At 41.9% G+C, this 14,081-nt stretch overlaps 1 protein-coding gene across 1 annotated transcript in view; it reads right to left on the reverse strand.

The window, feature by feature from the left end:
- RAD51C (RAD51 paralog C) overlaps positions 1–14,081 on the reverse strand; it is a 128,864-nt gene that overhangs the window by 46,550 nt on the left and 68,233 nt on the right. Inside the window, exons 5-6 of the mRNA XM_063456952.1 lie at positions 6,443–6,574; positions 1,114–1,180 (exon numbers count right to left, since the gene is read on the reverse strand). Of these exons, the coding sequence (XP_063313022.1) occupies positions 1,114–1,180; positions 6,443–6,574 (199 nt within the window). The remainder of the gene's footprint in view (positions 1–1,113; positions 1,181–6,442; positions 6,575–14,081) is intronic.

Raw genomic sequence — 14,081 nt, forward strand, 5'->3', positions numbered from 1 at the left:
ACACAAAATGCAAATGTAATTTTAAAATGTGTGCAAAAATGGTTTGAGAAAAACAAACAAAAAAATAATGACATTTTTCAATAATGTGCTAGGCCTGGAAAGATATTCAGGGAAGGAATGCCTACGGCTTATAAAACATTTAAACTGCCAGGTAAAGGCAGCGTAAACTTGTTTTATAATTAAAGGATTTCCTCTTCTAGCAAATTAAATAAGGAGAGAGAAGATTAATCGTTTCAATGGAGATAGCAAAATATTTTCTGTCAATGGAATGTCATTCAGTAAATGAGGAGACACGTCGGTAAGGATACTGTGATTTTGAATACAAATGGCATAGCTTTCTATTTCATCTCAATGTGAAAGCTGTATTTTTTTATCATCCGAATACAATAGGATATTTTTTAAAGCATAGTAGTTTTTTAAAGCAATATCCTCAATTCTAATATATAGGAAACAAGATTCAAACATATTTACATCCAGAATCCACAAAATTTGTATCTGGTTTATAAGATCATCCAAAAGAACCAAGAGTCAGTGGTACTTTGGGAAACAATGTAGTACACTTCCGCTTCTACGATTGTATAGGTACTTAGGTTCATATGAAAGAAGCCAGTCACTATACCAGGGCATAAAAAAAATACTGCAAGTCTGCTTAATTATAAAATCAAATGCTGGCAGAGGAAAATCTTGTTCAGAGAGCAGGCAGAGGTTCCCAATGTTTGTCTGATAATTGGAGGTTAAAGGGACACTAGAGCCACCAGAGGTGCTTCCTGGGGCAGCAGTGCTGCACATTGTACAGCACTGACATTCATTGTTCCCACCCTCTGAATGGAGACACTGAACTTTCCTCATAGAGATGTACTGATTCAATGCATGCCTATGAGGAGATGGTGAATAAATTCACATTGATTTCTTGATAAGCTCCACCTTATTGAATAACCATGTGACTGTTAAAGCCCAATAATTCTGAAACTTTACTTCATCTGAGTAACTTATTCACTTTCGCATCAGAGGTGGGATCACTGAGAAATCAATTTATCTAGGAAGTTTACATTTATACACATACAAAAATACACAAACTTTATAAAATCTCATAACTGTTGCATTACATCATACCTAAAGCAGGTACCAACATGGATTCAGTGGGTCCAATCCTGGTAGTCATCTGGTTGGTCAGGACCACCTACCAAAGCAGAGATTCAATTAAACATGATAAACAGAGTCTCTCTATCTGTAAATTAAAAAATATTATTAACTCTTAATTACCAAAAGTTACATTTTGCTGACATCCCCTTAAGAGTTTATGCCAGTGAATGTCATGTTTAACTTTAGCAGATCCACACTTTCATGCTGTTTTTAAAGTGAAACAGTCACTTCTTACCTGGTCACCCATACCCCCGCTGTGATCTCATTAAAGAGGTGGGTGTTACCACCGCATCGGTTGGTGCTCCTAAGAGCGTCTCACCCGCTGGGGACCGGACCAGAGGGAGATCGGGCAGTGGTCTGCCGGGAGCAAGGTAAGTAAGAATTGTTTCTGTGGGCGTGGTTGCTAACTTTATGTCTAACCATGTCGGCAAAATCACTGGAAGCCATGACAATGCATTATTGAGGAACATCCCATGATTCTGCTGCCACTTGGATGCATGGAAAGTTAAATTTGACCCCAGACTTGAGTTGATAACATTTTCCTCATTGATTCTGTAATATGATAATACATCTATTTTGCAGAACTAGCTCAGCACAGATACACAAAGATTGCTGAAATTTAGATATAGATATAAAAAATAAAGAAAAGTTTTTAAACACCATGATAATTACATTACCAACAAATTGCTAACTTGACAATCATCACAATGTGTTTAACATAACCACTTCAATCTGAATATCTTCAGCTATCCTATATTCAGTGTAGTTTTAGTCATAAAAGCAATAAGAATATGATTACATACAAAGTAATATATAACTCAATAACATTGTAATCTACAGTATACCGCTACACAAATTTCCACTGAAAACTATTAGTTTTGTCATTTCGGTTTTATGGTCCCAATAGTTGCTCAGCAACAATCTACATCTCTCCAATGATCATTTCAATTACTATAATCATTTTCCTTTTGGTAAATAGAGTGTAAAAAAAATAAAGTCGAGACGTGAGGTTGGTGGGATTTTGTTCAACAGATTGTTGTGTAAGAATGCAATTTTGCATTATTTCTCAGAGTCTCAGCTAGACCAGCTCAGACCTCGGCATTATTAATCTGAAAATGTGCCAGGTTATTATCACTGGAACAATAAATATATTATACAAATAAAATAGAAATGAAACAGCTAGGAGTAATGGAATAAAGCAGGCATCTGCTGAATCCGAAATGCCCAATCAGGCAAGACGACGTGCATGTTGTTTCTCTAGCTGAAATGTATTTTAACTGGCGCACTGACAAAAACGATGCATAAGTATGGGCCTTTTTATATCTTCTACATTAGCTAACTAATCAGGCATATCATGCTGTTAACCCCTCCAGCACTAAAGGTAATGCACTGCCTGCTGATAGAGCTTAGTTATATTGCTGTTCTGCACTGGCTGGCATCAGTGGAACTGCTCCACTGCAAAAGCACTACACTTGTACAAAATGAGTACAACAGCATTGTTTTTAGAAGACCATCTGGAGTCTTTGGACTATAAGCTTGTAAAGGGGATATGCATTTTTTTTTGCAGGCTGAGTATGTTACAATGGCATATAGGTAAGAGGTGATGGTTCCATTTTAGCTACCCAATTGTGCATCACCACATTATTGTTGTTGAGGGTACATCACTTTGTGGGTTTGTCTAAGGCACTATCAAAGTGCACATAGTAGGGTCTATCTACAAAATACCAAATTTTAGTGAACGGATATCCTAATTATAATTATACTGAGGATATTGATAAACTCCTGGGGGTGGTGTGGAACTGCGGTGAGTCTCAGCATGTCTCCATAATAATAAAGTGATAACTGGTGAGCATACAAACCATACCGCATAAGTGCTTTAATATGGTAAAGAACAGCTATTCCAAAACTAGACAAGATGGCAGTGGAAGAATCTGAAGTTTGGGGCCTTCAAGTTGAAGTAGATAAGGCTGAACTACCAAGCCTCTTTCAGAAGCTTTTTTTTTTTTTAATTCTTTATTTTTCTCGTGCAGAGAATGACAGAGGACCCTACGTTGCCACAACAGCAAACGCCAGGATCAGTAATACATTGAATTACACATGTGTGATAACATTGAGGACCGTTAGATACAGTATTTTTTCAGAAGCTCTTTACTCAAGTTCCACCTTATAAGCAAGTAAAATCCATTTAACTAAAGGGACTTTTCCACATCCCTAAACCTGCTAATGGTCCTACAGTTGGGATCTCTGATGCTATCCTCTGATTTTAAAACTGCTGTAATTTTTTTTTTTTTACAGCAGCCATCAAAGATAAAATCCCTAACCACTTTTGGGGTTATTCACTAAACACTGGATTTTTTTTCCCAGATGGACAAAATCCGGTGAAAATGGCTGAATTTCGACTGCATTGGCAGTTCTCACACTTGATAAAGCTGAATGTGGTTGGAATTCTGTATCTATAAGCCAACCTCTTGCAATCAAACAGATGCATTCTATGTCTGGATTAAAAGCAGTTCTTTCGCTTCCGAATCCTATGCAAAGCAGAGGATTCAGAAGATTCACCTAGCCCTGGTTTTAACATAATTAGGGACCAAATGCATCCGGCAGGATAGATGTTCGCAAATTTTCATTAATCTGCTTTCATGCTCGTAAATAATAATTTGAAGTACTATTTGCAGGGCAAATAGTTAAATAACCCTCAGTAGCATGAGGTTTAATTATGTAGCGGCTGGCGGATGTCACGTTAAAAAGTTTTGGTTTTTTTTATTATTTTTTATTTATTTTTATTTATTTTATTTTTTTAAATGAAATTTTTTCTTATTATTATCCCTTTCTCTTTCTCCCTCCCCCCCCCTACCCCCTCTCCCTCGCTCCATAAAACACATTATACCCTCAATGTCAAGGTTGCTCGCGGAGCGGTGCATGGAGGACAGTTTAGTGTGTCCTGAGTGGGTTGAGGGGGCAGTCGGTGCAGGGGGGCTAGGGTCTGTCAGGCTGGTCATCAGGTGGCTAAGTGGTGATCTGTGAGCCTGGGTCAGTGTTCTGCTAATGCGGTGCCTTGGCTCTTGATGTTTGAAAGTGTGCGTGAAGAATAAATGGGGGGGAAAGGAACATTTACATTGGCTTTGTGTGGAAAAAAACAATAATACACATATATCAAATAGTATAATGTGAGATCTGTGTATGAAGATATTATTGTATATCCCGCAGTGGGGAACGAGGTAGTCCCTTCCTGGTGCTTGGAATCTATCAACATAGAAGTGGTGAGGGGCCTCGTCGTGTGCTCATAGGTAGGGGACGGTTAAGGAGAACCCCCCAGGGTGTATACTCATAAAGTCCAGAAGCGTGAGGGTAACAGTCGGGCGACCAGGTTACCCCTGTGGGTGGTTAGTCTTATGGCCAGAATCTATCCCCAGCCCTTCCGGGCTTTACTCAGGTAGTCCAGATAAATACTTGCTGTGTATTATTGGGTATGGAGGGATGTTCGCTGTGTCCAATGTCACAAGCTCCACGAGGTAACCTTGGGAGCTGGGGAGGTCGGGGAAGTCCCGGGATGACATCTTCGACAGGGCAGCGGTGGTGATGGTCGAGATCGGTATTGGGTTTCCGGTAGTGTACTTTTTAGCATGTCCATAGGCCCCGTAGTTGGGGGACGGTCGTCGTCTGGTCCACGGGTGGAGGTGGACACAAGGGTAGATGCGGTATTTGTCCAGGGGGAAGGTGCGGACTTCGGTGTGAGGCGTTGTAGAGTGAGGCGTCTTGGTGCGGGTATTGCAGGGGCCGGGCGGGTGGGGCGGCTACCAGCTTTGTGAGGATTGGTCAGCCACTTCGTCCGGTGCTTGCGGTCTTATTTTCTTCGGGGGTCGCGGAGATCTGGGTCTGCCTCCCGGGCGAGTCTCTGCCGCTCGTTGGGGGAGGGGGACCTGCTTCATGAGTTGAATCCCCAGGGATTCTGCGAAGGGAGCCATCTCCGCCGGGTGGAGGAGTATGTGGGTTTGTTCATCCTTTTTTACCACCAACTTAAAGGGGTGGCCCCACATGTATTTCAGCCCCTGCTGGTGGAGGGCCAAAGTGAGGGGTTTAAGATCTCTCCGTTTCTTCAGTGTGGACGGGGCTAGGTCTTGGAAAAAAGTAAGAGGAACGTCTTTGTATTTGGGCTGCTTGTGTCTGGCCACTTGGATTAACTTTTCTTTCGCCGGGAAGTGGTGGAGGCGGGTGATGACGTCCCTGGGAATGGCCTGATTGAGGTTAGGTGGTTGCTAGTTTGCCATGAAAGTAGGCAATGTCCTGGGCATGTTCTGCCGCGGTAGTCTGGAGCCTTGTAATGCAGGTCGCGGCTTGGTCCGTTTTGGAGGCCAAGGTGGCCACATCAGCTTTGAGGCCCTCTAGTTGCTTGGAGATCTCCGTTGCCACGTGGGACTTGATGTCGGCGGTAGCCTCATGGAGCATGTTGCGGAGTACCTCTATGGTGAGTGGGGCCGCCGGGTCCGGTGGAGGGGTCAGTTCCTCAGGGTCGGAATCCTCCTCCTCCGTCTGCTGAGAGTAGGTAGGCCTCTGTGAGGTGTTTGGTGTGCGGAAGAGCGTTGCGACCGATGGTGTCTGCTCTTTTTTTTTCTTTCCTCCTCCCATGCTGTCGGGCGTCGGGCAGGCTGTGCGGGGTGTGTTAGCGTTGTTTGGGGAGGGTTGTGACTGGAAGGGGTGCCGATGGAAGCGGATTAACGTGCTGCGGGGAGAGCGAGCTCAGGGATCAGGCGTCCATCTTCTCTCGAGGTCAGGCTCCGCCTGTTTTTTAAAATTAATTAATAAATAAAAGTCTATGGGAGTGAATAAGACCCCCAATATTACTGTAACTAAGAATTTGATTGGACCTTACTAGGGAGGAAATTACATCAGACAGGTTGTAGAACCAGCGCAAATTAAAAAGAGGGACTTGGCATTTTTGGATAACAATGGGTTGAGTCATTCATTCAAGAATTCTGAAGAATGTCTCTTAGCTTATAAATGGCTAGTACTTTTATGCGCATTTCTTTAGTGGGTAGAAACACATCTCCACTTGAAGTGCAATTTCTTGTCAGCAAAAAAAACTATTCCATCCAAATTATGTTTAATAAGTTAATTTTCTAAATATAATTTTCTACATGCCAGAAACTAATAAGTAAATACACACACTAATCTTGTTTATCTAATCTTCATCTGGTGCGGGTAAGCGAGTAAAGTTAGTGTTAGGGATACATCTTTGCAATTCTAAAACTAACGTGCTCCTTTAAACAAATTAAAAGTATTAACATATTACTACACTTACAGCTACATTGTGTTGTTTAGCTATGCTGATCATCTGTTGAGCCAGCGTATTCAGTAGGCGTGTCCTTAAGGAAAGATCTTCAAAATCATGACGGAAAGGAAATGCAATGCTGTCCACAACGATCAGCTTAACCTGAGAATGGAAAGCAAACATGTTGTACCTTCAAAACACATATGTAAAAAGCACAACACAAATGGGCAACACGTAGACAGCGAATAGGAACACTCAGTCACCAAGACATAGAAAACATTCTAGATGTATTCATTAAGTTCTTGATAAGTTATCTACTTTATGCTAGTTACTTAGGTAACCAATCCACTTTTCTTGTTTACATGTCAGTCTGTGCACTCATGTAAATCTGGGCAATTGTTTATATGGACTGCTAATGGCATTATGAACAAGTGTGAATAATGGCTCGTAGATGAAGAGGATGTAAGCTCCAAAAGAAAAAGAAACACAGCTTCTTTAATGCACTGATACACTCTTAGAGGTCTCTTATCAATGTTTTCATCTTAAAAGTAAACATTTATCAAATCATTACCCAACTAGAAAAATGAAATTATCCTATCAGGGCAGGCACTTCCTAAAGGCGACTTAGGTAGTCGCCTAGGATGCCCCTAAGGAAGTGGCGTCGCCAAGAGCGACGGCCCCACTCATGCTGCAGCCGTCTGAGTGCTCTATAGAGAGCCTCAGGCAGCTGCAGCACTGCCCTGGCCGGCGAGTCCATGAGGGCGCACCAACCTGGGGGCGAAAGATATGAGAGATCAGCGTGAAGGGATGGGCAGAGAGTTCCCTCCTGCCAGCCCCTCAGTGTAGCGTGGCTGAGCTCCGGGGAGAGGAAAGACAACTAATGGAAAGGAGGAGAGACCACTAATAGAAAAGGAGGGAGAAGAGGAGAGTACACTAAGGGAGGCGGGGGAGGAAAGTAGAGACCACTGGGGGGGGGGGGAGGGGGGGGAGGAGACCACTAAAGGGGTGGGGGAGAGGAAAGACCACTAAGGGACAGGGGAGGAGAGAGCACTAAGGGGCAGGGAAGAGCACTATGGGGGTGGGGATAGGAGAGAGCACTAAGGGATGGTGGTAGCACCAAGGGACAGGGGGGAGGATAGGAGATAGCACTAGGAGACAGGAGGGGAGAGCTCTAAGGGACGGGAGGTGAGAGCACTACGGGAAAAGGGCGGGGAGATCACTAAGGGACAGGGGAGAACACTAAGGGACAGGAGGGAAGAGCACTAAGGGACAGGAGGGGGGAGCTCTAAAGGACAGGAGGATAGAGCTCTAAGGGACAAGATTGGAGAGCTCTAAGGGATAAGAGGGGAGAGCTCTAAGGGACAAGAGGGGAGAGCTCTAAGGGAGAAGAGGGAGAGAGGCTGAGGAAGGGGGGCAAGAGGAGCACAAAGGGGCTAGTAGGACTCAGCCTCTATCCTACCCCACACACTGTCTTTCACACTATACAAACAATGCTTCCCTAAAAATACACAGAAACACACAATGCATCCCTTACACACAGAGAAACATACAATGCATCCATTACACACATACACAAACACACGATGCACCCCTTACACACACTCAATGCACCCCTTACAGACACACACTGCATCCATTACATACACAGAAACACACCTTGCATCCCTTATACATACAAACACAGATTCACACAATGCATCCATCAAACACAACCAGAAACACACAATACATTCTTTACACACAAACACACTGCTTTCTATACCTTACACAAAAACACACCTCATCCACTACACACACACACACACTGCATCACCTACACAAACTGGTATCCCTATACACTACATTCCATTAGCACACACTTTAAATCCTCTACACTAACATGTAACACATCCCCTACACACTGCACTCCCTGTGAGCGAACTCATGGGTGGAACATGTAGGTGGACTTATGGGTGGGCCTTATAGGCATACTCACCATCAGGCCCTGGGGGCCCAGACCATGAGCTGTGCAAGGGGCCCAAAAAATGGAGCTGTTTCACGTTCCCCCAGAACATTGACTTTTGTGACCACAGTTACAACCAGCTGCCAGAGAGCCTGTTCTACACCAGACCAGTGGAGCCAGACTGCAGCCAGAGCCCATCATCATCCTCATCTGGTTGTAGGCAATCTAGTATATTATTAGTGACACCAATCTCTTATTTACCTCACATTAAAGGGACACTATAGCCCCCAGAACCACTGCAGTTTAATGTAGTGGTTCTGGTGTCTATAGTCTGTCCCTGCAGGCCTTTTAATGTAAACACACATTGTGTGCAGCACTGGCGTTAGTTCATATGGCAGATCATATAAATGGGGCATTGTCACATGGGGGGGAGGAGGGGGAGGGGAGGGAGAGGGCGGACATTTTTTCTTTTGCTTTGGACGGCAAAAATCCTTGCACCGGCCCTGTATTCTATTATGAAGAATTGTGGTGTGGATAGAAGACAGCATCATTATTGTGTGTATAGTATTGTAGATCATTTATCAAATCCTAACTGTACTAAAATAATTCATGCAATGCCATGAGATTGGAAATAGGTATAGGACATCATGCTAGTGACAGCTCTTACCCAAGCTTGTTTGAGCAGGACTCTCAATACAATACAAATACAATTCTCTGTTCCTGTGTGTCCAGCTCATCTTATTGCAATTACATGCCCTTCTAATGTACAGCACTGCAGAATTATTTTGCGCTTTATATGTATGTATATTTGTATTAACATTATTATTTTTTTTCTATTCAAACTATTTTCATTGAACAGTATTTTAAAAACATATTTAACATAAATTTGGTATATAAAGAAATCAACATTTAACAATAGAAACGAGTAGAAATAAGAAGGGAAGGTAAAAATAAATAAATAGAGGGGGGCAGGTACTATCCAAATGTATAATAAAATAAATAGTGGATTTTTTCCTGTCAAAATATAATACAGAGAGTAATCTAACCAATTGTATGTCTAAATATATTGTAAATCAATATGTAACAGGGTGTGTGGAATTGTCTACAGGAGAATCTCTTTAATCATATCATTTTCCCAGGCGTCCCAATGAAACTGCAAATTCACTTTTTGAGATGAGGGTTGCCACAACGCCAGTTCATACATTTTGTTATCGAGCTCTAAAATCAGTGCTTCCTTAACTGATGGTAAAGTAGTAGACTTTCAATAACAAGGTATGATCGACGTGGCTGCAATAAGAATGTTTTATCTAATTTACTTGATTTCTTGGGGAGATTTTTGAATAAACCCACCTCTGGAGAGAATGTTCTAATTGACGTATATATCTTTTTAATCAGTGAATGTATTCCTTGCCAGAATGGTTGCAATTTTGCACAGTGCCACCATATATGTGAAAGAGTACCAAGGCCTCCACAACCCCTCCAACACCTATCTGAATATTTTGTATTCATTTTATGAAGTCTCGAAGGGGCCAGGTGCCACCGGTATATAATTTTGTAGTGATTTTCTATATGGTAGGAACACTGTGATGATGTGAATGCAAGCCATTCCTCCAGGTCCCATTGCAGACCCAAATCTTTTTCCCAGGCTAGAATATAATCTGGTTTTGGATCTTGAACTGAGAAAAATAAGAATAACATAAAGAGATCATAACTTTGTCAAAATTGTGGTCAAGATTGGGGATGTCAAATTGTTCTTGTAGGATTTTAGTAATCACAGAGTACCAGGGGGCCCAACTATCATCGAAATCATATTTGTTTATGAATTCGAAGCGCCAATCAGTCAAATCTATTTGTGGATAACAATGATTATGGATAGAAAGCGGCATAGCTCTTGACCAAGACAAGTTGGGTTTTAAACTTTTAAACAATACATCCCAAGCTTTTAATTAGATTTTCGTTGATGGAAACATTGTAGATAATTTAGGTCTTTTAGAAATAGGGAGCCAAATTAATTCTTTAATAGAGTATGGGTGTAATTGTTCTGTTTCCATCTCTAACCATCTTGGTTTATGTGAATCTAAATGAATGCATGCTTGACAAGTTCTTGGTCAAATTAATTAATTCCTAAATAAGAAAGAAATTACTTTCTACAATCAAACTAGTATCCATCCATCAATATTTCCAACACAGGCCTTGGAATATGAATTTATTTTATAATACAATATTTTTCCGAATTCAAGTAAAATGTCCATCAATGGGCCTAGAGATGATTCTGGGTCTCCAAGAGATAAAATCACATCATCAGCGAATAGACCTCATGAACACCGTCACCTATTTTAATTCTCTTAATTTCAGTTGTCCTGCGTATGGTCTCAGCAAGGGGTTCCATAGCTAAAATGAACAATAATGGTGACAATAGACACCCCTGTATGGTACCATTAGACAACAGGAACGTATCAGAAACAAGGTCTGTGCATATACTTCTGTTGATGGTCTGCAGTACAGTGCGAAAACCGCATCAACAAAAGAGGAAGCCAAGTTCATCCTGACCATCACCTCTTTTAGATAGCCCCAGTGTATTCTATCAAACGCCTTCTCAGCATCCAAAGATAGGAGGAGACAAGGCATCCAATCAATATTAATTTGGTGAATTAGATTAATGAATCTTCTGGTGCCATCTGGTGCTTGTCTGCTCATAACAAATCCCTCTTGGTCATTGTTAATAAGCGAGGGCACATTTTACTTTTAACATTATTTAACAAACACTTGTAAATTTGTTTGTAGAATTTTTTTATGAAAATGTGTAACGAACGCTGGCATATCCTATACCCGTTCGTCTGTTTCCTCCCGAACGGTCAGAGCAACTTGAGGTTCGGGAATTAAATTGAACGATTCTCCATACGAAATAACAGCTTCCCAAGTAGATTCTCCCAGTAAAGCATACAGGTACCCAAACATCAGCCGAAACTAGATGAAGGGTGTAACAGAACTGAATTTTAATGGGTGCCACACTGGCTTTTATGCAAGTCCCCATGCAAGGGGACCTCCCAAGTGGACCTTGTGGGGCACAGTGACACAAATCATACAGCCAGTAATAATACAAGGAAAAATTTGGATGGTTTTGCACGTGTTTGGAGTTTTTGCATAGAAACAAAACTAACTCATTACTCAGTTTCTGTCTGGTAGGGGCTTTCGGTTCTTTCAACAGCATGAACAGGGACCCTCGGTAGGCTCCTTTTGCATACGCTAGCAGATGCATACTTGAAATTCATACAAACTGACTATTTGTATCTGACTATATGTAATGGAAACGCACGAACACCTGTTTAAAGCATAGGATGTTCGCACGATTCCTCCTGATTGTCTGTTATATCTAAATCCAGTAACTACACGAATAGATACGAATTGAATGTATATTTGACTAATTTTAGGTTAAGGTTACGAACGATATTACAGTTTAAATTTGAATTTTGCTTATTGTAATTTGTGGATAACAGGGAAGTTTATTTTTAAATTCAAACTAAAACCTGCTATCTTGTTAACATTTAGATGTCTTGTTAATGTTCTACCCGCAGATTCGGTTCAAGACTGATATTCATGGGAATTGTTCCTGTTTGGCAAACACTTAAAGGTTGTCATTTCTAGGTGACAATATCTGGCAAGCCTGTTTCAAATCTCAAGGTGTTCATCAATTTGTGGCAGCATTTGCCAAATTGCACTTTATGTCTAGCAATCTGGGTAGGTTACTCTATATTACTTGGGTCCATGATCAGGCACACATGTTTTACCACATCCTCAGATACTATTTTACGGTTTCATCTTTAGGATGCCGTATGTTACTACCCCTAACCTCCTTACTCTACTCCTATAGAGAATCATCATTTCAGATTCTCACTGTCCCAGATAGGACATTTACAATTACTAAGTTCATAATCCTTATGAGCGGAGAGTACTGGCTTTCAGGGATCTAGGTGTCCAAATAGTTTGTTTTCCATCCTCTATGCCATAGGCTACTGGTGCTGCAAGGCCAACACCCATCCTCAAACTCTGAGGTATACACTCATCAGTCCAACGCATAGTTATCCACCTCTCATGGTTGCATAGAGAGAGCCTCACTTGTCACTCCCATACTATCTTCTGCTTTAATTGTCAACGAGAGGCCGACACCCTGTGACAATGTTCGGTGGCCTCCAAATACCCTCGGGCCAACGCATAGTTAGAGCCTCTCAGGCCACTTGCCAACTAGCCTTTTTAATGGAATTTTTCACAGCTTGGCAATAGTTAGACTGCCAGTACCAGTTTGGATTTACACCAATGGTAATTTTATATTTCAGTATGTCTCAGGTTTCCGAATATAGGGATGGGTATTGCTCTGTCTATCCTGAGAAACGAGAGGAACTGGATGTGTATAAGCACGGGGGCAAGCTGGGCACAAGTACGGTGGTACGGCCTTCTATGATTACCACTGTTCATTTTCAGTAAAAGTGGCTGCAGCTCTGACTCGGTTTAACTTCAGTATGGATTGGAGTAGACTAGATACTGATTTATTCTGCAGACACTTTGTAGGCATCAGGACTCGGGCTTGTGCAGTTTCTACATCCACGTCACACTCAACGAAATTAAGCCCCAACACGGCAGAAGTCTCACGGGGCCCCTCGGTTCCTTACACACCTGCAAATCTGATAAGGTAGTTAAGCATAAGCTGGGTAGGGACATTGTCTTTTTGGACTAGTCCCAAATATGCAATAATTTCAAGTAGTTTGTTCCTCTGCTGCCGGACTCATGCCAAGCCTAGGTGCCCAAATACAATGTTCCTTAAAACCTACGTTACAGGTAAATGCATTTGTTTTGCTGAACTATTTATGGTACCAACCCTCACAACAATTGGTTGACTTTTTCTTTGATTGGTTATTGTGGGGTTTCACAATGGTATCATACACTTGCCATCTGATACGCTGGAATGCAATAATTTGCAGGCAGCGCTAGCAGATCCAGAATTGGTGGATAAATTGATTAAGGCTGGGTTGGAACAGGGAATTGTTTTCGGGCCTTTTAGTATAATCACTGGTAAATCTTCACATAAACACAGATTAATCGTTGACCTATCAGCACCACATTCCTCCACGGTTCCTTGCCTTAACTCCCTCATACCCTCTGAAGGTTTCTCTTTGCAATGTTCCACCATTGACAACGTCAACTGCGCCATTCTTGAAACTGGGGCGGGTGCATGGCTCAATAAATCTGATAATGTCATATGTGTTCAAACTATTTCCTATTCACCCCTCACTTTGGCATCTGTACGGCATTAAGTAGCAGGGTTTATATTATTTTCTCCCGGAGTACGTTCAGTTCCAAGGTAGCCCCAAGATATTCAATATTTTGCAGAAACCTTGTGCTGGTTGCTAACTGATGTGTGCAGATGCCCGACTTCTATACACTATTTAGACGATTTCCACATAACTGAAGACAACTTTCAACCCTCTCACTTATATTTACATGCCAGGGGTAACCAAGGTATCGGCTGATCACCTGTCTTGCCTCCACTTGCGGGCATACCGCGATATTCTGGCCTCTGCTTCCTGTCTGGCTACTCCTGACCCTCAATTCTGAGACATATTAACGGGTTAAATGTTTTATTATCACACACACTGAATCTTGCCCACCTAGCACTCACGGTTAACACTAGGAATCATACGATAGGGATTTTCCTCAAATTCATAGTCAATT

This window comes from Pelobates fuscus, chromosome 1 (assembly GCF_036172605.1).
Source record: "Pelobates fuscus isolate aPelFus1 chromosome 1, aPelFus1.pri, whole genome shotgun sequence".
Classification (NCBI taxonomy): Eukaryota; Metazoa; Chordata; class Amphibia; order Anura; family Pelobatidae; genus Pelobates; species Pelobates fuscus.